This window comes from Carassius auratus, chromosome 17, assembly GCF_003368295.1.
Source record: "Carassius auratus strain Wakin chromosome 17, ASM336829v1, whole genome shotgun sequence".
Classification (NCBI taxonomy): Eukaryota; Metazoa; Chordata; class Actinopteri; order Cypriniformes; family Cyprinidae; genus Carassius; species Carassius auratus.
The window spans coordinates 22,850,762-22,876,313 of record NC_039259.1 but is presented as its reverse complement, the minus strand read 5'-3'; the positions used below and the strand labels follow the sequence as shown (position 1 = coordinate 22,876,313).

The window sequence follows — 25,552 nt, the reverse complement described above, 5'->3', positions numbered from 1 at the left end:
GCTTTGACATTTTGCTTAGCAACTCCAGTATGGACTTTTTACATGTTGAATGGAGAAGTCATAGACAGTGGCAAAACTTTCACCATCAGTCACTGACTGGAATTCTATTCAACAGACTCACGGTTCTTGAGTACCAGAACACTCCTCATTGTGTTTGAGACAATGAACAGTATAGTCTGCTTAGTGTTTTGAACAATGCCAGTGGAAAATTAAATGGAATGTCTTCCAGTAATCCAATATACTTGACAAAATCCCATAAAACTAACTTCAGCAGAGAGTAAAATGTGTAAAATTAAATATCTTTATTTGAAACACACGTGTTGCCAATGTACACATTCAAGGTAACAGGTTAAACTGTGAGAGGGAACTATAAAATCTTAGATCTGGTCTCTTTTACATGTAAATAGATGTTTTAATGCTTACGTTGCTGCCATAGTTTCAATTTTATGAGCTGGGAACTCTCTTTATAACTAAACATAATAAATGAAATAACACATAAAAGATAGCAGCCTTAATTTTCAACATTCTTGACCATACGAAGTCTGAAAATGATAGCGTTACACAGAGATCTTTTCTCTCAACGTGCTGTGAAATTGCACAAGCATGTTTTAAACAAGAAAAAGCAAAAGTCACATGGTTCAAAATTCTTTGGGCTGTTGTACAGTAAACATTCAAGCGAGACCACACAGCAAGAAACGGTGGATGAAGGACACCCTCTGAATCCTAAGCGTTGTTATTCTTCAAAGGCACTTTGTTGAACCACATTAAGGACAGACTCTGTTTGATAATAATCTCCATTGAGCGCTCAGGCTATGATATTATGATTATGGAGCGAAATGCAATGGTCCTCCACTCCAGTAGAATTGATGCCTTTGTAAATGTTTCAACAGGATCACAAAATGCAGGATGATGCATGTACAAAAAGCCCATTTTTGTTGGTTAGATAAGCTGCTGTGGGAACCATGTGCCTGAGCAATGAAGATTTCACTGCATGCATCTCTTTTCCAGAGGCAGAGTTTGCATGGAAAGCAGTGATGTACAGTACATCACTTATTGTCATGTTGGATAATATATTGAAAGCTTCCTGAAATCATTACCAACCACATATTTAATTAAGTAAATCGTCTTTGGCAAAAGCAGGATGTTACTCCTGGAAAACTTGGCACTTGCAATATAAAAAATTGAAAAAAAAAATCAAAATTAAGGCACATACTATAATTTTAAAGATCATCCCTTGACTCAAAACAAAAAAGAAGCACTGGATTTAAACATTCACAGCAAAAATATGAATTCCTTTCATCAAATCTCCCAAATTCCACACTCATCAGCCTAACCTATATAACCCTGACTGTGAGTCAAGCTCTTTGGCAGAAGAGTACTTTTCTGTGCAGTGACAAACATGGGAAGTCAAACAGACCTCACGGTCGTCTTCGGTGCATGAGAGATTATTCATAACTCATGCCTGTGATTCATATAAAATGGAAATATTTCAACAAGAACATTGTCAACAATGGTCGCACAAACCTGCAGTAGTATTTGTTACAACACTTCTCCAAAATTCGGGTTAGGATTACATTTCAAGGATTTCAAGGGCAACAGTTCCTCCAATTAAAACTATATTCTCTGTTCAAAGAGTTCATAGGAGGTCTAACAACATCCGTAGATTTGGAAATGATACTGAAGGAAAATCAATGCACAGCATGTGCACCCCAGGTGGATAAGTGTCATTTAGAGTGTCTCTTTCTAGCCCCGTCGTTTTGCTGGTCTTCTGATTAGTCTCAGTGCTAATCAGACCGCTACATATCTTCATATAGAAGCATACCACTGAAGATAGTTAAAGGCTCCACTGAATGAGCCAGTTTGCCCATAACCAGGTCTATGCAGACTGTGTCGCCCACCTGAAGGGGCAGGATGATGTTGAAGACAGCAAGAGAACCTGGTGTAGGTTTGGCCTCGGCCATGGGTTTGTTTTCCAAACCTTCTGGTTGGTAACCCGCTGAGTCCACCCGAGCCATGCCATAGTTAGACTTGGAGAGCACGGCTTCAATCTTCACATTTTTGTGACCGGTCAGGATAGCGCTGAAGAAGTAGCGTCCATCTAGTGGTGCAGTAAAGATGCCTGTATTCAATAGAAAAAAGATGGATACAGTTTTCCATGACTCCATCTTTCCTCATATTTTGGGAAGCAGAAATGCAAATAGACTGTTTATAGTCAGTGGCAAGATTATATTACCTGTTCGTGGATTATAATAGCCTCCTTCATTTACAAAGATCTTATCAAAAATGATCGTTCCGGATGTAACCATTGGATTTGTGAGAGCTGCTGAGAAGGAAAGACGTTGTATATTGGCATCTGCACCGGCCAGACCTGAAATGAGAATCACAACAGTGTTTTTTAAAGCCCTTTTGTTGACATCACCAGTTCCTAACCCTAAATTCATACCTATATTATAATATGCACAACCAGTTTTAGTTATCAGCTGCTGGCCTTTGGCTCAACTACTGACCCAGTACTGCCAAATAACAACTGAACACATGCCACAACACTTAAGACAGAAAAATTGCTGACTCTCATGCAAACAGACACTTAACACATATCTCACTGAATTCTTGCCTTCATTCCAGTCATTGGCACACATCAAAATAACCTCAGTGTTTGACTAAGATATGGCTGCTTAAAAAAAAGAAAAGCAAATTAAATACATACCTCGCTCTCCTCTGAGACCTGAAAATAGGAGAACGCAAAATGTGAGTAATTTTAAAATATGGGACAAGTGTCAAATAATACAAAATATCTAGTTCACCCAAAAATTTTAATTGTCATTATGAAATTTTCTCATCCTCATGTCATTCCAATCATCTCCAATTTTTTTAATCCATGCTAAGCCAAGCTCCAAAGGGCCCCATGAATAAGTTAATATTGACAAAATATTTCTGGGTGTAAATTTCCACCATTACTTTAACCAACATGACAAAATGAATGAACAGAAACAAGTTTTCTCACCAGGAGGTCCTTTTGGCCCAGGTAAGCCCTGAATACCTGGGGGTCCATCATTACCTGGAGGTCCCTTTGGACCTGGGGGCCCTGTTTCTCCTTGTGGACCTGGTGGTCCTGGTAAACCTATAATCAGTTGAAAAAGTTGAATTGAATGGGCACACCCCAAAGGTAGTTAAATGGAATGAAAGCAAGAGAGGTTTGCTGAATTGTAATTCAAAGACATTCAACAACGTAATTGCTTTATGAATCAAATAACTAGTATCAATTTCATTTCAAAATGGTGTACAACCCTGATACCCATTAAAATATAAGAGCTATATTAGTTATGGTTGCTGGACATTTAGAATATGTTCTTACAGGCTGCAATGTTAGTAAGTTAAAAACTTAAACTTTCACTCAGACCTGTCAGGTCGTTCTCAGTTAAGCTCTGGAACTCCTTGAGGATGTGGACCATTGAGGAATTGAGTCTCTTGATTGTGCCGTGGATATCATCCAGATGTGTGTTCTGGAAGATCTCAATGAACTCACTGTGTGAGATCACTGTGTTGTTTAGCCCACTGACACAGTTCCACAGGCTAGACACGTGTTTGTTCAGGCCTTCTTTGATCTTCTGGAGATTGTCTGAGACAGAGTCAAGCCGACCACAAACCACTTCGAGTTTAGAGAGCCTCTTATCCAGACCGTCGCCAGTCCTCTTGCAGTCACCCATCTCGACAACAAAGTTGTTCCCAAAGCGGCGTACATCTCGGTCGATGTTGTCAAAGCGTATCTTGCTATCCTCTATGTGCTCTGTCATTTCCTGCTGGATCTTGTCAATTTCAGAAATGATTTTGTCTTTGGTGTTTCCAAGGTCGGTGATAACACTGTCGTGTTTCTGAACCACATGCTCCAGACCTTTTAGGGTGTCATTGATGGAGCTGAAGGTTAAGATAACTTCAGACAGTTCTCCCTGAATTGACCTGAGGTCACCTGTATTACTACTGATGACACTGTGTCCATCCAGTGGTTTCTGTGGGTCATCCAGGTGACCTGTTCCTGATTCCGTTCCTGTAGGAGTATTCAGGGTGATCTTGCATTGACCACTGCATTTCTGTACCTCCTTTCTCAACTGATCCATCTCATCCTGCAAACTGGAGCAAATGTCTACACAACCCGAGTCAATTTTACCTTTAATGTAATTCATTTCCTTCTGCCATCTGTCCATGGAGTGGTTTGTGATGTTCTTCAGTTTCTTTACATCATCTTCCACTGTGCTGCACACGTTGCAGCTCTCAATCTCCATGACAATTCTGTTAAAGTGTTCCCCATTGTCTCCAGTCAGTGCTTTGATCTTGCGAACATCATGGCTGAGGTTAATGACCCTATCTTCAAGAGAATCACCAGACACTGAGAGATCCTTGAGTCGTGTGTCAAACCTCTTGATTTCATCTTCATTTGCAAGGACTCTCCACTCCAAAGACTTCACCGTCTCGCCAGGGCTCAGACTCTCACCGGTTGGACTAGACCCAGAACTTGAGCTTGAGCTTGAGCATCCAGAGCATTCACTTAACCTTCTGTCTATAAAGGATGTTGTGTTCTCAAGCCGAGACAGGCGCTTATCAAGATCAAATACAGTTTCTTTAACAAGTCCAATATCAAGGTCCATGTCATTAATTTTGTATTCCTGGTCCATAATACGATTATTGATTTCATAGCGAATATTTCTGAGCTCTTGTTGGAATGAGTCCCGTATGTTAGTCTCCATATAAGCACAGTTTTCCTCTGCCTTCTGGACAGTGTTGTTGAGTCGTCTCTCCAGTTCTTTTAGATTATCATTGAAAAAGTCTTCTGGCATTAAAGGAACTTGTCCTTGTCCACCTGTTCCTCCAAAATTTCCACCACCTCCAGTTCCTCCTAGTTCTTTATTCAGACGGTCCTGAAGCTTGTCATAGGCCTCTGACGTTGAGCTTATTTTCCTGTCCATGTCATTAAGTCGTCTACTGAGGTTTGTCACAGTGTCGCAGCAGCCTTGAGACCGGCTGAGGTCTCGGCGTAAACCATCTAAAGTCTGGCGGTGACGCTGATCCATAGCATTAATCTGCTTTTCCAGAGCAAAGATCCTCTCCCGATCTTGTTGCTGTTGCTGTTTCAAGTCTTCCACTCCAGACTGACAGGCAGAACAGGAAAGAGTCACTCGACGTTCAAGCTCTCTGAGGATTTCCTCCTTCAAGGTGTTGAATCTGCTTCCTCCAACTCCCCCACTGTCTAGATCGTTGTCTCCACCCTTTCCATTCACAAGGTGGTTATTGATGCTCACTAAAGTCTTGTCATGAGCTTGTGTACGGTTGTCCAACTGATCAAGCTTGGTCTGTATGTTATGGATGGTCTCATTCATTTCAGGCTGGGCTGCATCAGCCGGTGCTTTGCCACTATTAAAACCTGGTTTACGCATTTCTTCTTGGAATTTTTCATTCATGCCACGCAGAGTTGACTGCAGGTCAGTTAGGTCTTTGGTCAACTTCTGGATTTTGTCCTCCAGTTGTTTCATCTTGTCATTGTCACCTCTCCCTAGGCAAAGATCAAACACAATGGTAATTTCAAAGGGCTAGTTCACCCAAAAATTAAAATTCTGTCATTAATTACTCACCCTCATGTCGTTCCAAACCCATAAGACCTTTGTTCATCTTCAAAACACAAATTAAGATATTTGTTATGAAATACGAGAGCTTTCTGACCCTGCATAGAAATGCAACTTCCATGTTTAAGGACCAGAAGTGTAGTAAGGACATTGTTAAAATAGTCCATATGACATCAGTGGTTCAACCTTAATTTTATGAAGCTATGAGAACACTTTTTGTTAGCAAAGAAAACAAAAATAATGACTTTATTCAACAATTTCTTCTCTTCTGTGTCTGTCTTGGCAAGCATTCATGAAAGTACCATGATGCATGTGCACATTGTGGACAAAAAGTATTCTCATAGCTTCATAAAATTATGATTGATCAGTGATATGACAAGAACACTGTTGTTTCTGGGTCTTGAATATGGTAGTTCTATTGCTGTCTATGCAGGGTCAGACAACTCTCGGATTTCATAAAAAATATCTTAATTTGTGTTCTGAAGAAGAACGAACGGTCTTACGGGTTCGGAATGTAAAGGAGGTGCGTAGTTACTGACAGAATTTAAGTTTAAAGTTTAGCAATAGTTTGGCAGACACAGAATTCACAGTCTTGTCAACTCATGACAATGAAAACATTGCTCCAGTGGCCCGTTTTAATATTTCAGAGGATTTCTACAATGCCTCAGTTATATTTGAATATTTAACAGTGCTTGAAAGATGTAGAAGATGCAGATATAGCAGTATCAAGAACATCAACAAGGCCAGACATCTTTAGACAACTGTGTGAGCAACTACAGCCAACAAAGACATCCAAATATAACCAATGGGTTTTGGTATCCTCCAAAATTAAAAACAGTCAGTGAGAGACTTTTTGGTCCAACATACTGTTAAAATTTTATTGAGAAGATTTGCAGTACAGTCTGAGGACTATGAGAATACATTGGCTTACCATTTCCTCCGCTCTGTCCATGCCCGTTATTAGTTCCAGTTTGTCCTGGTTGTGGTCTAGGCCAAGGTCTACTTGTTGAGATCTGAGTATCGGATCCCCCGTTTGGTCCCTCATTACAGTCTTCTCCACTGTATCCATGGCAACACTTCCACTCCATTTCTGTTACCATTTTGTAAGCCACCTTGTATCTGGGCCTCATATAGGTCCTATACCTATAAAACACACAAAAAAACATTTGAATGAAATCTTGAAATGTACTAGTTTGGACACTATTGCAATAAATCTTGCCAAGAATTTCCTAACTTTCAACGTTTCGTTTGAATTGTGAAATACATGGGACTGAGACAATGAGACAATCAATCAATACAATCAATACAAACAACTAAAACTATCCAGGCCTGATACATGCACTACCTTACAATTCATCATTCTGTATATCGTCTAATATATTCAAACAGTCTCTCACTTTAAACAAACTGATCCCTTCTGAGAACAATGTTGTGTTGTAACACTCTTTAGTCAACAAAGTAGTTTTCTGCTCATCGCTGCCAGAGCGAGACTAACACATACTGAAATATGCGTGAAAAACAAACGCTGGATTGAGCTTTAGGTCTAAGAAAGGATGAAGACATACATACCATATATGTTTCACAATTAATTCTCAGCACATTCATGTGACTTTTGCTAGTTGCCACACAGACATATGCTCGCCAGCTGTATAAACTTGTTTCATGAAAGGCAGGATTATGGTATAAACAGTGCACATACTTAGACATGGCATGCAATGTATGAGATCTTTTTCTATGTTTTATCATTCAGAAACAATAAATCTATCTGATGAAGTTTAATACTTATGGTTAAAGGTTTTGAAAACTATAAATATATAGTAAAACATCCTTGAAAACAGCCTTAAAACTATACATCAGCACCATTAAAAGGTGGAATAGGAAAATTTCAGCATTTCTTTTTTCCCCAGGACTTCTGGTTACAGTTCTTAAGCCATTTAATTCTTGTCTCTACGCTCTGTTTGTTCCATGACCCCCGTGAGAAGAAAAAGAGGGGAAAAAGGGGTCACCATTCTCTACCAAGTGAGTGTAAAAATAAGTGGTGGTATTTTAGTAGGTTTTAAGCCTAATTCCTGTGGTTCCTGCTGGTTGTAGAGCTTGGAATGGTGTGCCACCTCATTCCATACATTTTGGTGTGTGTGTGTATGTGTGTGCTGAATCTAAAGGAGTTGGATTAAGCTTTTCCAGCTGGAGTTCAGTACGTTTCCAGCAACTGGAAACCACCTCACAAATGCACACACTTACTAATCCCGGTATCCTCAAACTACATTCTGTTTATCTCCATTTGTTGACATTAGGTTTACTTTGTAAACACAATGTTTTTAGTATGTCTTAGACTTTATTGACTCATAATTCCAGTAAAATGTGATGTGGTATATGTTCTAGTGTCTATGAATGTTATGATGATATGATAGCTTTCAACATCTGTTTCCTGGCTGAAGTTAGTTGGTGTAGTACATAATGGTTCCCCTTATTTAAAGTGCACTAAATAAAGACCAGAAAAACTGACTTGCTTTTACCTCAAGTGCTCTGACTGATTTGAAGTCCGATAGGTGCATGTTTATATCAACAAACAGATACATAATATAGATGTACTTAGATGACATGGTAAAGTAATATACAACCAGCATTTAGCTAAATAATATACAGCAAATGGTACACAACTTCTTAGGCCTGTTTCAGGTCACAAGCAAAAACAGACTTTGTTTATTGTGCTGCCTATGTTAGCAAGTTACATCATTTATACTGTTTGTGTAAACATTACGGTTGGGTTGCACCAGCCGTTCGTAAGTTCTTAAACTGGAACACAAAATCCACATTAGAGACGTAGTGACTACTAAGATAGTGTTTGTAAGCTCTGTACTAAATTTTATTTTGTAGCAGGGATGTATTTAGAAAATGATTATGTGATTCCATTTGCCATGACCATATTTGGGGTTTCCTGCCACCCTGCTGACTTTGGGGGTTGGCGCACTTTGCAGTGATTCAGTTAGGGCTGTATTTCGTGTTACAGATTTATTCGCATGATATATTTGTATGATTGTGATTTAGAGCCCATCTGTGATGCATCTTATTTTTCTTCACTTTATTTTTTATATCTGTCATTTTCTCTCCTTCTCAGTGTCGTGCATTGCTGCCGCACACTGGTTTATATGCTGCACAAGTCATCATATCTTTCCGTTTGTGCTATCTAGAATAAATGAGGATCTGATGGAATATTTGCAGTCTGTCTTACGTTTCGATACAACGCAGAAAACACACCACTACAGACCCGGGCTCTAGGCCCACTCTTAAGTGTCCCTCTATGTTGCAACTTTGCAACACAACTGATGCAACTGACCAATAGAGACAACAATTTCGCAACTATTTTGTTTTGACTAAGCTAGCTGGCTTCTAAGTAGCCCAGGCTGGTAATTAGCTGGTCTTAGCCACCTGTTACAGAGAAATACTGCTTTAGGTAGCTGGTGTGTTGCTGGACCAAAATGGTGTACCAGCTTGAAGCACTGAATAGCATTTTGGACCAGCTACCATTTGACCATGCTACCATGATACAATTTCCAGCAGTGCTATAGCCTTTTATGAAGCAACATAAAATAGAAGATTACTCAATGTTTTGAAGAAGACATCTGTTGGGCTTGATGCTCTGACAGGCACACAAACAACACTTTTTATTCAGTAAATCTACTGTATACTGAATATACTGATAACTGTTGTATAATTTATGGAAGGTATGATAAATCAGAGATTTAACATTTTAGAGAGAGAAAACAACAGTCCAACATGGATAAAAGGGAAACACTTACACTACAACACGGGCGCACTGAGCACCCCAGGAACAAGGCTGATAGTCAGGCTTCACATAAGTCTCCACTCCATCTTCCACCACACAGCTCACAGTCTTGGTCACCACATACGCACACCAGTTTCTGTAAAAAGAAATGAACATATAGTTAGCATACTTGTTTGGTCGTTCAATGCTAATTGAATTTAGCATGGCATTTGGATATTGTAGATTTTATAACAAAGCATCAAAAACCAGTCTGACCTGTTGAAAAGTCCAATGTTACTACAATTATAGTATTTTCCAGTTTACAACTTTCTATTACAATTCAAAATTGTTTTCATATAATTAGCACTCATTTGACCTTGAATGAACTTTATAAAATTAAATACAAAAAATGACACCACTGAGACACACAGGTGTTCCGTTTTAAAAACATGAACTCCAATCCAGAGGCGGTGCAAATTTAGAGAGCTTATTCCCCCTTATGTGTGCTCAAACTAGCATCTCTGTTAGATTTACAGTGATTCCCCGTCAGTTTGAGAAGTCCTCATGTCCCCTGGCCTTATAAATTAGCAATGGAAAATTCTTGATTCTCTTAGTGAGCACAGTCTCTCACACCAACATCAACAAGCTCTGAAATCAGGCCGCTATGATCTCTCTGCTGCATGCACTGGGAATTCAAAAATCTGCTGGGTTTCATGCTGACTACAGTCAGAGTAAGTTGGATACATCACTTATCTCATCATAGTTTTCGTCCCTGTTATATTTTAGTCTACTAGTAAGAGCAACAAACTACGTGATTGTCAGCTGTGTACTGTATGATACAGATGCGGTTTGTCTTCTCTTCTGCAGTTGTTCGCTCATGAATTAAGCTTAAGTTACACTTCACACTGTTGCAATAAAGATTGCCATCAATGCACATTTGACTCATGCTGCGTTTCTTCAGAATAAGCCCACATATTTCTTCTCAGAGGCCTCATGTGATCTCCAATACATCTGAATCATGTTAAACCAGACAACCACGTGTGCAGCTGCCAAAAAGACAATGAATATCAGTTATTCTCATTAGGATTAAACTCAGTATGGATTGCAACAAATGTGGCCCCATGCAAAAGTTTTGGTTTCTCGGTTTATCAGAAATAACAATCAAAGGTTTTTGAGATGACATCAACCATTTTAATAGACAGAAATATTACCCTTGAATGCTTTTTCTGTGTTTTTTTCCTACTGCTTTCGCTCAAAATCAGACATGACTGCAACAAGTAACAAGCAACAGGGCATTTTTTCCATCTCTTCATTACTACTTTAGAGGCGCCTCCCACTGTGAAATCTCATTAGTCAAAAATCCCGCCCTTATGACTCTAACCCAAAGCAAGTTTATTTAAATAGCATATTACATACAGAGTGGTAGTTCAAAGACACACACACACACACACACAAAATACAGTGAGTATATTATAAATGATATTTTTTGTAACTTATAAATAATAATGATAACGATGATGACATAATGATAATATTAATGATAATGATAATAATGATGACATAATATTAATATTATATATAAATTATTTATTGGTTATATACAATTATAATTAAAAATATTATATAAAATCAATATTATATATTATATACATTTTTTATTAATATTGAAATATATTAATATAAATAAAAGAAGAACACATTAATGTTTGTTAAATTATTCTTTAAATAAATGAAAAATAATAATGCATTAAAAATATCTTCAACATCACACCTTGTCTTATGAATTAAAATGATAAATACTAAAGAGTTCTCATTCACTGATAACAGCTGTACATCTTGATATTCTTCAGAGCATTACAAATTGGTTTTATATGCATATTATCCTACTTTTTGTTTTTGACAATTGCCTCTAAAAGGTCACAGCCAAGAAGTAACCAACAGATGACCCATTCCTTTTGCAAATGCATTATGTAACAGAAGTAAGCTAGCCAACAAATGGCTTGTCATGGAAAAACCACTTAATTCTCCCATGACATCTTCCATGTGTACGCTCTTGACCATTACCACCTGACTCCTGCTTTGATTGCACATGGTTCATCAGTAACCTACGGTGGATTTCCTGCCTCCACAGCTGCTCGAGATGCTTGCACATCTTGCCAGCACAATTTCATGTTTTGGTCTTCAATATTAAACACAGATGGTGCTAGATCAGAGTCATGACATCATGATATAATCCATGCTGGCTAAACGAAAGGATGTTTATAATGGATTACAAAAGAAAATGCAGTGTTTTGTCCAACAAGTACAAATCAGAATCACCTTTCAAATAACTAAAGGAGAGGTTTGTAGCTTTTAGTCCATACTGTATCTGTTTTGAGTTCATCTATATGCTAGTGTGCTACTAAACATTGACAAAATTAACTTTTAGTAGGAAAAACTGATCATAAATACTCATGACACATATCAAACTTACATATGTTTATCCAATCAAATGATCTGTAGAATGAGAAAGACCCTCCTCCTAAAATATCACCCATAAATCAAGTAGCTTATCCTAAAAGCCAATTGGCTATTTTTTATAAAATGGCATGATCTCTTCAATTTCCCATTCAACAGGCAATACATTAAAATGCTCACTAAATGATTTCCCTTTGTCTTTTACTACAGCTAATAACTTCCACTGTATGTCCAGTAAAATCTGCTTCCATTCATAATCGTAACCCAACAAGGTTTTGATTTCAATGACCTGTATCTCATTTATGGTGTTAAGTGGTGGGCAATCCATTACTCAATACGTAGCCCACATAACAATACCGCATGTAATGTTAGCTATTTATGCAAGCAGCTTTCTAGGTTTAAAGATTTAGCAAAGTTGCTCTAGCCCACCAGTATTTGTTTTTCAACTGTTGATTGGAGTGAACCAGACCACAGTATTTCCAGGCCGCTACAGCCAGCCGTGAATGATCCACATTCTTAGCAGATTTGTCATGCAGAATTTTCATTTCAGGCTCGCTTCTATCGAACACTCATGCTGCTCTTGACTTTACAGAGACTCTCAACATGTTTCAGCTCCAAAAAGAATGGAAAATATGAGAGAAGACAGGAAAAGCGGACAAAAAAAGTGCATTTGGAAGCTTTACACGTATCCCGGTGTGTGTAGCCTCTCTTTGAACCAATGAGAGCTGATTCTAATATACAAAAAGTAATATTAATCCATGTGATGAGGATGTTTTCATGGTTTTCCATTACATAATTTCTTTTTCGAAAAATAAATGAAAGGGGTCGTCGCATGCCCACTTTCCACAAGTTGATATGATTTTTTAGGGTCTTAATGAAAACTCTGTAATGTAGTTTGGTTAAAATTTCTCAATGGTAGTGTAAAACAACCATTTTTAAGCCTGTCAAAAACAGCCCTTTTCAGAGCATGCAGTTTTGTAGCATTTTCCTTTAAATGTTAATGAGCTCTGCTGACCCCGCCCCTCTCTTCCAAGCCGCTCACTGAGGGACTGTTTACTTTAATTTACTTTAGCTCTCATCTGATGTCATGAGAGATTGGCTCGAGATTTTGCTCGATTTGAGAAAGTAAAGATTTTAGTAGATTAAAAAAAACGCTGGGTGGATTTTTAGCATTATAGGGTTGTTGTGTACACACACTGCCAACACACATTTCAGTTCAAACTACTTGTAAAAGTGCATGTAGCATCCGATGACCCCTTTAAAAAATCATCTGCATTATCGCCTAAGATTAAAAACATGACAAAATAAATTAAATATGTTGAAACAGGAGCACATCTCAGAGTAAGAAAGTAACGTTACCATTTGCACCTTCTTAGATCAAAAGACTCTTTGCAACAGTAAAAACACTCAAAAGTGTTGAAATATCAGAATTAGAAGAAGTCTTGAAGAAAATAAAGATAAATAATGGACCCACTATGCAGTTTAATGCATCTTTTAAAAAAAAATATGAGTTGTTAGAATTTGTGCACATGATGATAAACTATGTTAGAAAAATTTCAATTCAAATTTGTTACTGTGGGATGTTTGCATAAAAAGATTAAAAAAAGAAGAACATTGTAAGGTTTTAAATGAATAGATTTCCATCACGTGATCTTGAATGGCACAATGACTCCCTTAAGCACCAATAATCTGTAATCTTACACTGTTTTCTGAGAAGTTTTTTGAGAATTGCAAGAATGCTGTAGCTCAAACAGTACGGCATGGTGCTAGCAACATCAATGTCATGGGTTTGATTCTCCAGGAATTGCTTCTCCCAAGACAGAAATTATGTCAGATGAATGTAGCATTATGGAGAAACATTCAATCAAATAATATCAGCCTTCCTACTCGCAATCGTTGAACCTCCCAAGAGAATCACTATATGGACAAATTTGTCCAACTGCACATTTGCCACGTTCAACCATGTCCTATTGCACTCATGTGTTGATAAACCTGTCTGAAATTAAGTACATGAATATGCACATATGTAACAGACTCCAGAATTCTATGATATCACTTCCTGGACTTTCTCCAGTAAACCTCAAACAATAGAGCAGAACAGACTGCAGAAATGGTCAAATAGCTAGGGAGCCATTCAATGTGGAAGAAACTAATTTAACTCATTTAAAATGTATTTTAACTATAAAAAAAACCTAGCTATAGTATCACCATATGTTAATAATCATATGGATCTTACATAATGCAGACGGATGGATATCTTCTTCATGTTTTTGTCGTTGAAGTTTGTTCATAAATCATGATATTCAATCTGTTAATCTGTCTTTGACAAACGTAATTGATATCAATCTAGGCTGGTCAAATTTCTTTTCATGTATTTGATAAAAAATACAGTAAAACAGTAATATTGTGAAATATGAAAACCAATAAAAAAAATTCTTTATGTATTTAAACGTGTAATTTATTCCTGATGTCTTCAGTGTCACATGATCCTTAAAAATCATTCTAATATGCTGATTTGAGAAACATTTCTTTTGATTTGTTTGACAGTTGTGCTGCCTAATATTTTTATGGAAACCGTGCTATCATTTGTTTCAGGATTCTTTGATGAATAGTAGCTTCAAAAGAACAGCATTAATTTGAAATAGAAATAGAAAAAAAACTACAACAAAAAAACGCTGACCCCAAACTTTAAAATGGTATTACAAACTAGTGTACAATAACTTTCCAAACTCTGTATGAGTGCTGCTGTATATGATCACCTTCAGTTTTGGCCTGTTTCATGGAAACTCTTATATACTCATGTCACCTCAGATATTCCTCAATTCAGGGTCTTAAGGGTTCTTATGTGAACTGTAATACTGCAGCTAGTGCCAAGATGATGTCCCCCACCCATTTAGAGGTTTCTTCTCCCACCCGGTCTAATGATTAACACTGATATGTTTACACAGAGTCATAGAGCAAAACGTCAATGGTTACCACATGTAAAGGCTACTAACAGCGGATGGACGGTTCTTATTCTTATGGTGTGACCATGTGAGAGATGCAGTAGGTGACATCATGCAAAACTAGCTGCCTCATGTTTTCAGAAATGACTTCAGCTTCTGATTGTCCTCACATGCTTGGAATCTCTCCAAACAAACCACCTTTTGGCTTCATGGAAAAGTCACAACAACTAGCCTATATAGCAGTCTGAAATATGACTTTTTCAACTAACTTAAGTGCTATATTTCATGTCTTCTTCAACACTTACAGATTTTGTGTGAGAATCAGACCTCACAGAAGCAGTTTTTCCAACCCAGGCTCATTGGAAAAAAACATGCCTCTACTGTACCAACATTTTTGCTAAATTCCAAAAACATACCAATACATACATTTCACTGGGGTATCCATTTGAAATGACCACAAGTGGCAGTAAAACACTAACAATTTTGATTCATTTTCTCACAAATGATCATTGGGGTTATTTTTACCAGAGTGCATGATTTGTTAACTAATACATTTTGTTGTTTGCATCACATAATCAGCTCCATACGGTGTATGGCTTTTCTGAGATAGTAAACTTGCTCATTAGCGCACCTGGAACAGCACTGCACTTGTGATGTGGAGCATCTGTGAAATACAAGTCATGATGAAAGAGAGCTCAAAGACTACAATAAAGTTTGCATAAGCAAATGTGTTTTTCATCTCCATACTACTGTTGTTAACACTTTAGATTCATTAGATTTATTTAGAGCCATTTATTAGATTTATTGTAGGCAGTATTTTATTTTCAAACTCGATCGAACATTAACCTTTTATTGGCACTCCCTGGACATTTAATTTCAACAACTAACATAATAAAAAGTTGCAAGATTGCTCTTCACCCATTTTGGATAAAAAAACTTAACACACTTTTGGTGCCACTCACTGGACATCTCACTTTGAAAGTGTCGTAAAACGTACAAGAAACAATGTCAACACAATTTGCAGAAATGCTGCCTCAGTCACTTTTTGACAATCTTCCATTCCATTGTAGCTCTGTAATGTTTGCATTCAGATGGGAAGATTTTTTGTAAAAACAATTTATATTTCAGTCTATTTTTCACTCAAAGCTATCATTTGACTTCAGAAGACTTAATATAGCACACAAGCCATATAAACTACTTTTGTTTTGTTTTTGTCCTTTTTGGGGCTCAACAGACACTATGAATTGTCATTAGAGTTTGGAACAACATGAGGGTGAGAAAATGATGACAATTTCCATTTGTAGGTGAACTACTACACTGTAAAAAATTTCTTGTTGTTTTTACAAAAACTTTTTGGCAGCTGTGGTTGCCAGAATAATTTTGTAAAAATACAGAAAACTGTAAACACATTTACGTCAAAAACTGTTAATTTTACAATATAAAGCTGTAATTTACAAACAAGAAAATGTGAATATAAACCAGTAAATTCAACAACACACAAAATTAAATCTGTTTTGTACCTTGAAAATACTGACAACCACCATAATAATAAAGATGGTACTGTATAAGAGAAAGCCACATGAAGTATCAAAGCTCATCACAAGTAGCTTCACCACAAGCAGAAGTATATATTAACATATAGAAGGTGCACATTTATGGAAACACAAAACACCATCATGGTAACACACGTGATACTTAAATAATGCAAAAAACTTTCATTAAGCAACAGAAGATGTAACATAAAGCTCAAATGTACATAACTGATAACAAGAACTATTTAAAAACATGATTATTTAAACAAAATACTTTCAAACGTGGAGTGTCACGCAGGGAATTCTGGGAATATCAGTTTACAGTTTTAGACTGTAAATTATACATTGATTTGTTCTTTTTTTACTTCTAAAAGCTGTATAATTAACAGAATTTTACTGTAAATTTACATTAAATGCTTTGTTAGATCTTTTACAGTTTTTCCCTGTATATAGTACGGGAACTTACTGTTAACCTATTATCAGTTTTTTTCCGTAGCGTTTTTACAAAATTTTACAGTTAAAATTACACTTATTTTTTACAGTGTACTTTAAGAAGGCACAGAAATTATAATTGTGGTTTTGGAGATTATACAAAGTAATTTTTCCTCCATCAATATCGTGCCTCTGCATACTTGAGATTGAATGAATAATGAAACACACTATCAAGTTACACAAATAAAGAAAGAGTGAAAGAGATGACCGAAAACGAAAGAGATCAAGAGATAATGATTCTCAGTGAAGGAATTCTTTTGATACTGAACTCCGTAAAAACACACAATGACATAAAACTCCCTCTTGTTTTACTTAATAGCCTGGCAATTTTCATTTCCTGCACTCAGTGCTGAACACAAAGGCACAATCATCATGCGCTTTGCTTTTTCTTCTTTCCTGTCTCTACCCGCACATCTTCCCCTCTGAGTGACCCTGCATGCTGCCCAGGCAGTGCAACGCACACGTGACCTTTGACCTCTGCAATAGGAAGTGGTCAGAGCAGCTGTGGCTGCATGGGCAGCCTGTTTTTACAGCCTTGCTTATTTGTCTCTCCCCAGGAGGGGACACATGCTTGTCTGACTGTCCGAGAAGGCACCGGGCCGGAACGCATGTCCACTCCCAGTTCCACCCCAACTGTGTCCACACTAAAACTGATACAGAGATACAATATCAAAACTGACCCACAGGCACAATACTGATATTGTTAGGCACTGCATGAATTGTACCGTGTTGTTGTTGCCAACAGTTTCCAGCTCCGTTTACAAACACCACCAAAATGCAATCATGCCGTATCATGTGGAAACAGCCCTCATTACGGCTGTTTTTGCAAACGGTGAGGCATTTCTTTCCAGCACAGCAATTTAAGATTACACTGCTGCCTGTACACAAACTCACTCATCTGTTAGCAAACACTCTGTTATGCAACATCTCAACTCTCTGCTTTTGCAACATTAAAAACTAATAATGTCTTTTATACTTTCTTGAAAGAGCAAAAATTCATAATATTCACTTGAAAAAACATACTCTAATCACATCTGAGTTATACTCAAGGTAGAGCCTTGAACTGAATAATTTTCATTGAAAGCTTAATAGTAATAATGTTTTATTAGTAGTAGTAGTAGTAGTAGTAACATTATTATTAAATCTTTATTATTTAGCAGTGTTGAAGCAATATATATAATATTTTTTTACTGTTTTGTGCTCATCAAGACTGCATTTATACAGCTTTATACAAAACTGTAATATTTTAAAATATTTCATATAATGCTTTTTAATTTAATATTTTTTATGTTTATTTATATTTGTATATTATACATTATATTATAAAATTGAAACAAAAATTTAAATTAAACATTTAAAATATTTATTATAATATTATGTTGGAAATGGTTGATTAATATTTTAGTGAAAATTGTAATATATATATATTGTAACATTATAACTGTCACTTTTGATGTCCTTTCTGAATAAAAGTATTAATTTCTTTCAAAATTAAAAATAAAAATCTTACTGATCCCAGACTTTAGAGCAATAGTATTCACATCAAAATAATAAAGAAAAATCAAATAAAAGCCATGTATTGAGATAAGAAGTTATCTTCACAAATAGAGCAAAACACTGATGAGGCGTGTAGCTCAAATCACAAAGCCACTTTTTGGGGAAATGCACCTTGAAATTACTTAGCTGTCTCTGCATATTAAGCTGCGATAAAATAAAGCATGAGAGGTTAAACACAAAAAAAACCTTCAGCTTTAAGAAACAGCTATAATAGCCATAATCATGTGTAATAGGAGGGAAAGGAAAAATCAACTTTTATTTGATCAGGAGTGCATAAAGAAGACTGATGTCTACAAGTTCCCTTTGCGACTCAAATCTTCCAGAATGTATTAAATATCTGGAGCTAAATGCTTTTTCATGACCTCCTTAAATAAAGCAGAGGTAGGAAAAGTCACACACTGTGCCAGAATAAGCAACGAAACTTCAGCCTTCACAACATCCAACAACACCACTAATAGATGTCCTCTTAACCCCACTCTTATCTGCTCAGGGCAATATTTAGATATTCTTGGTGTTCACATCCAATTTTATTTCTCATACTGATTTCCAGATAAGCCACACTGTTGTGATTACCCTTATAAGTAATGCACCAGCAAATGTCAGGTCACTCTTTTAACAAACAAGCCACATATTTGATGCTGGAAGGGCAAGCTCGTGGGAAAAATGTTTCCCTATGGTTATACTGTAACTCGCTCCCGTTACAGGAAAGTGGTTTCTGCAGGGGTTTGACCGCAGCGGCACATCTGAGGCGTCTCAGCTTGGAACTCCACTAAAGCAAAAGGAGAAGGAACGATGCTTATGAGCAGACGCACCACAGATGTGGTTTACACAAGCCAGGAGAGAAGCCTCGTCTAAAGACTTTTACTGTAGACATCCATGTTTGGATTTAGTCTGTCCTCTGGGCTCTGAAACATTTTAGATACGCTCTTATTTTTTAGGGTTAGCTAAGCTAACTTCAATCACATTTAAGCTATATCTGTAGTCAAAGTTTTCATACAGCAGTTTTTGAACTCATTATTCCTTGTCAGAATTGACTGTGCAGTCAGATTTTCACACATAAATGAATTCCACTGAGGATATGGGGATAAAAACAATTATCTGTAAGCTTTCTCAGAAAGTACATGATATCAGATAAAATTCTATTTTATCCAGTACTCAGTGAAATTAATGACCCGTTTTGGTTAATTATATATATATATATATACAAACACCTACACTGCAGAAAATCACTTCTTGAGTTTTTAATTAGTCTAAATACAGTCCTTATTAAACATAACTACTTTTTTTTACATTCCCATAATGTTTGCAAAATGATAAAATGGTATATTCCCTTAATGTGTCCTGCAATGTTGGGATAACCAATAAAATTTTGGCTGTTCAGATCATATTTAGAAGTAATGTTTCTGTAACTTTACAGGAACATTTGCAACACATTCTTATAACATATTTTTGTTAGCTGGGACATAGTAGTCAAAATAAATTTTAAAAGAGAACTGAACTGGAATCGTTGCTTTAAACCTAACCACTCAAAGGATATGCTACGATCCCATTCAAGCTTGTCGTCCAGAAGCAATCATTCATAACAGACTTTTTGGCATGTCTAAACATCCATTAACATTCACTAACTGCTTCCCTTGTCAAACACAAACTTGTTCACAGGAAGCACTTTGCATATCAGAGGTGTTTTTTCTTTTTTTTTTCTGAACGAGGCCAGAGTTCTGATTATCCACTACAGGAAGTTCCTCTAGTGTGAGGAGGCCGCTGTTTGAGGGAGGGCTTCCTGTCTGCGTGTGGTGGTATGGGGTGGTCTGGATGAGTCCGAGACTGACAGGCAGCGCCACAGGCAGCTCTTGGCCTCACAACCACTGCCACATCTTAAAAAGCCCAGGTCAAGGGTCAGGAACTTTCCATTCACAGAGGGCTTCGCTTAAACCCTCTTGACATACCAGGACAAGAGGCAAAAAGAAACAACTACTAAATACTAAGGACGAAACTGCATCAAATAAGACATGACAGAATAAAAAGGGACAAATGGATCCATGAATGAGATCTACAGACAACAAAGAGGTATTGAATGGGTTTGAATTTTGACTAAGAACAATTAACCCATTCAAATGCAGTTACGTTACAAGAAAAGTAGATGGGTGACAAAGATTAGATCTTACAAATTAAGCCCAAATGTTAATTTAAACTCATAAAAAGACTAATAAACAATCTTTCATTTACAGCCCCCTTAAAGCTGCAGTAGGGAACTTTTGACGCTCTAGCGGTTAATAAACAGAACTGCTTGCGTCTTGCGGAAGAACATTGTAGCCGGAACTACTTCTCTCTGTTTATGTCTATGAAGAATCACAAAGGTACTGGGTTACTCCGCCGCGGTACCCCTGAAGCAATCTAAAATAGTCCCAATATAAACACTTATTATAGGTGCACCCTAGTGATTCAGGACAAGCTAAAACACGGTTTGGAAAATGGATTCATGCTGTACTCGCTTATTATGTTCATTTTTCTACATTTTGAACACAAACAAAGTTACGGGCCGCAGCTCTGATTGGTTGTTTTTTACCGGGAGCGCATGACTTTCTGCAAATGGCAATAGGAGCACTGGGAGGAGCCAGAGGAGCTTGATTTTATTCACAGATTATCTGTCTCATATTCTACTGTCAGGACATAATGACAGGTTTAACAAATATGTAAAAAATATTTTTTACAGAAGTTCCCTACAGCACCTTTAAGTCTATTATTTAGCAAAAATAGATCAAACGAAAAACCACTTTTCCATTAAGCAGTTAAGAGAGCTCTTCTGTCAGTATCTTATCAGGCCTTTGGGTATGGTGATACTAGCAGAGCTTTGAACACTGTCCCTCTACAGAGGTGTTCTGCCTGGGAAATAAACTGACAATGGTAAACCTCAACCACAGTATCATCATTAGATGAGACGCCCACAAACTGTCTGATGTAGATTGCATGGTCAAATATCAGCAGTACTAATCGCAAACTAATTGGCCGGCTTCTTGCAACTTCTATGAGTGAGTGTGCAGGGTTTTTTTTTTTTTTTTTTTGTGAATCTCATGAAAAATGTCCTGGTTAAGAAATTACATTTTGCATAAAAACAAAAAATGTTTAGAAAATAAAATGAAATAAATAGTCTAAAACTATTTTTTCTTCCCTATTGATTTTTTTTTTCATTATGACATTTTCATTACAATAAAATAAAATAAAACTACAATAGACTTATTATTACTTATTTTGAATTATTATATTTATAGTTAAATAAATATTCTAATTTGAATTCTAATTCTAGTTAATCCAATACAATGCAAAGATAAAATAAAATAACTATAACAGACTTAATTTTACCTTTTTACTTTATCTATTAGGCATACAGTAAATACTATTTTCATTATAGTTACTTCCTTTCTCAATAAATGCAAAAATATAATATATATATATATATATATATATATATATATATATATATATATATATATATATATATATATATATATATATATATATACATATTATATTATATCATATTTTTGCATTTTTACAGTTGAATCTCACAATCAGAAGTAAAAGAAAAATCTATTATAGTTTATATATATATATATATATATATATATATATATATATATATATATACATATATATATATATATATATATATATATATATATATATATATATATATATATAACTATATATATATAAACTATAATAGATTAATTTTTTCTTTATGCCATTTTCCTCTTTTCTTTTCCTTCTGATTGTGAGATTCAACTGTGAGATTTATAAATGCAGTATTAAAAGTTTGATACTGTGAATGAACATACAGTCGATGTAGAAATTTATGAATGATGGCTAGTCTAATTTTGAGGAAATCTGAGGAGTTTTCTGCCAAGTTTTGTGGGCACAGATTGCTTACTGCCCAGATATTGAGGAATTACTGGAATACACTGGACCTTACCCTCATTAGAGGGAAACTATTTCTAATAAGTCACATATAATGGAGCCAATCCAAGACTATGCCATTTTTTTATTATTCTGGCACCATTCAGATTAATAGTCACCCTCTGGAGAGCTGCATGCCAGCACTGTCTGTTTGTCTGTCAGCATAAATGTTTTTAAGAAATATATGAAAGATGGCAAACATGAACGTAGGCGTCCAGTCTTCAGGGCATTCATCAAAGCTTGTCCAGCATGATTTCCTGAATAGCAGCGGACACAACATTCAGGCGTGGACTTTTGACTTCTGGTTTGGCAGAAAAGGGCTCAATTTTAGTTCATTTCTATAATGCTGTGACACCACAGAACAACCCAAACCATTTCAATATATCTCCCTATGGTTATAAGACACGGACAGTATTTATTACACAAACTATATATACATCTTAAAAAAATGGTTTATTCAATAATAGTTTAAAAAAAGGTCACCCATTTTCCATCCAAGATGTTCTCTAAATGAATTTGTTTCTTCTTCAGAACAGATTTGGAGAAATTTAGCATTGCATCACTTTCTCACCAATGGATCCTCTGCAGTGAATGGGTGCCGTCAGAATGAATCAGTGATTGATAAAAAATAACTACAATCTTACCTAAAAACCTTAGTTGGAGTCAAGACCACACCCTCTAAGAACCAGACCAAAACTAGACCCCTCAAGGCTCAGATCCAGACCAAAACTGGTCTAATCCAGTTGAGCTAATCCAAATTTGATGCATTAATTTATACTGACACCATATTTTCCAAATATTAGCCGGCATTTCCGTTTCATTTTCTTATGGCAATGACTAGAATTTCATAGATGCTGTTTCCTCTTAAAGTGTTAGATTTTGTAGATAAACACACCGCAAAGAAATCATATAGGATCATAAGGAGATGTATTCCAACACGCAAAAACCTGGCAGCGTTCCTTACCAAATGCCTACAATTTAGAGGAAAGAGATGATTTAGGTGCTCGCATATTTGGCAGCTGCAGATCCAGTTCTCGCAAAGTTCATCTTTCAGAATCTTTTAGCATAAAAATTCTGCTAAATTTGAGGCATACATTCCTTAATAGATTTGATTAGGGTTGCGGTTTTCCCTGGAAATGCACATTCGATGCAAGCAACACGAGTGAAAATCTATCAGTCCGTTCATTTAGAAGCCCAGAGGAGAAAAAGTCACAAGACTGAAGATGAGTTCTCCGCATAAAAAGAAAAAGAACAACTTCTTCCCTTGATTTCAATCGCACACTTCTTCATCCTCCCTCCCGCTCTTTCACTTTCCATAAAATAAATACACAAGACGCAGAATACTTTTTACATCTGTTGCAACTCAAAGTTCAAACAGGCTGCTAATCCCCAGTAACTCGACTCAGATTTCTCAAGCAGGCAGTACATACTTCACTAAATACTTCATGACGCTGGCACTTAGGGTTCTCACATCATAGACATCACCCTTCACTTCCTCACGACTCTTGACAGAATATATTTGAGAGCTATTCATATGTCCAAACGTATTTATATGGACTCAATTGGTTGTATATTAATTTCTATTACGAATCTTTATTTACTAGTTGTTTAAATGGATTTCAGGACGTAATTCATGACTGCAAACTCTGACCATTAGCGTCTGGCCTGCGTGTCTGTCCACCCTTACGAGATCATTGCGTCAGAAGAAGGGGGAAGCCCCGGTCTGCACGTCAGAGCTGGGACAACCGCTCCCGTTCACACCTCAACAATCACAGTCAAAACAACAATGTCAGAGAGGGTGTGTGTGGCTGTGTGTGAGAGAGCACTGAACTGAAGAAACAACAGATTGACAGATAAAGAGGTAAAGGAAGGTGGTTTTAGTGTAATTACTACCAAGGCGGTGACACGTATAACCATGTTCTGAAAGGCTTTGGAAATCCCAGGGGTCCCACAAAATTACAACCTTGCATTCAGTAAGCAATAATTAGCTGTTTGGATGGACAGCAATGCACCTCCTGTCGTTTCACTGTCGGATAAAGGGAGGCTTTTGCTTTCATGTAGTCATCTGTGCCACACATTTAAAAGCACATTTGCTTTTTAAAGCCCCCCCCCCCCCACCCCACACACACACTCCCCAGGTTATGTTTCCGTCAATAAATGGATAACAGAAAAATGCATAACATCTGTAACTTCCCTGACGGGACTTGTAAAGTATTCTGTCTGTCTATTTGTCTTTCTGTCAGCTGTTACTCCCTCTGTGTAATGCAGACAGAGAACAAAGTTTGATTTGTCTGAAAAAATCATCTAATTTAAATAAACTGGATTTTACAGTATCTAGCTAGTCCAAGGTAATACTTTTTTTGGGAGGTGGAGTGGGTTGGGGGTGGGGGTTAAACTTTTTTTTACATCACGGTAATAAAAATGATCATTATTAATATATATGTACACACACACACACACATGCATCTTTTTATCAATTGTATTCATCAGTCAATATGTTAATCTATCTATCAATCTATTAAAGTGGATTCAATGTAAGGGTATCATAAACTAATAACGTGGTACTTTATAGCGACATTGCTCATCTTACTTATTTCCCAATACAGACTTCTCACTATTTCTTTCTGTTGTCATATTAAGAATATTAAGGTACAGACTGATTGGATGAAGTGAAAGTGTCATTACCTGTGTCTGCTCGCTGCTCTCGCCCCGTTTAAAGGCTGAGTTTGAGTCTGGGTCCCTGCGTACAGGTTATACCGCTGAGGATACGACGCGCTCCACACATCTCCAGAGAAAACCAACACCAGCATCGATATCAAGAGGACTGCTCCATCCATCACAGCGCACGTCGTTCTGAAACGGTGTCTAACACGATATAACTGATGAATTCTCTGTAACGAGCCTTTATTCCACCAAGAATTGCGCGTTCGCGTTGTCTAGATGGAGCTTCTTTACACTCCCAGAAGTTCGCACTATCGATCCATTACGCGCGTCCTGAGCTCTGCTTCCAAAAGTGTCGATAAATTTTCTCAAATCGACGCGAAACGGCGCTTTCCCTCCTTTTGCGCTGATATAGCAATCTAAAATCCCTCTATATTTCTTTTGAATGGTTTGTAATATTTGTCGGTACATCCAAACAAAGCAATCAAGAGGCTTCCTGAAATCTGGAGGAGTTTTCTTGGAAAGGAGATGCAGTGAATTTGGAGCTAGGGGAGCCAGTGCGTTCTGACGCAC

At 36.8% G+C, this 25,552-nt stretch overlaps 1 protein-coding gene across 1 annotated transcript; it reads right to left on the bottom strand.

Annotated features, from left to right (window-relative positions):
- Window positions 1–282: 282 nt before the first annotated feature.
- On the bottom strand, window positions 283–25,552 carry LOC113117635 (EMILIN-1-like). The gene is made up of 8 exons (XM_026286431.1): window positions 25,004–25,552; window positions 9,416–9,538; window positions 6,547–6,758; window positions 3,401–5,545; window positions 3,005–3,121; window positions 2,708–2,725; window positions 2,234–2,368; window positions 283–2,119 (listed from the first exon to the last, which is right to left on the bottom strand). Exons 1-8 carry the CDS (start codon window positions 25,153–25,155, stop codon window positions 1,797–1,799), a joined length of 3,225 nt encoding a protein of 1,074 aa, XP_026142216.1. The 5' UTR covers window positions 25,156–25,552; the 3' UTR covers window positions 283–1,796.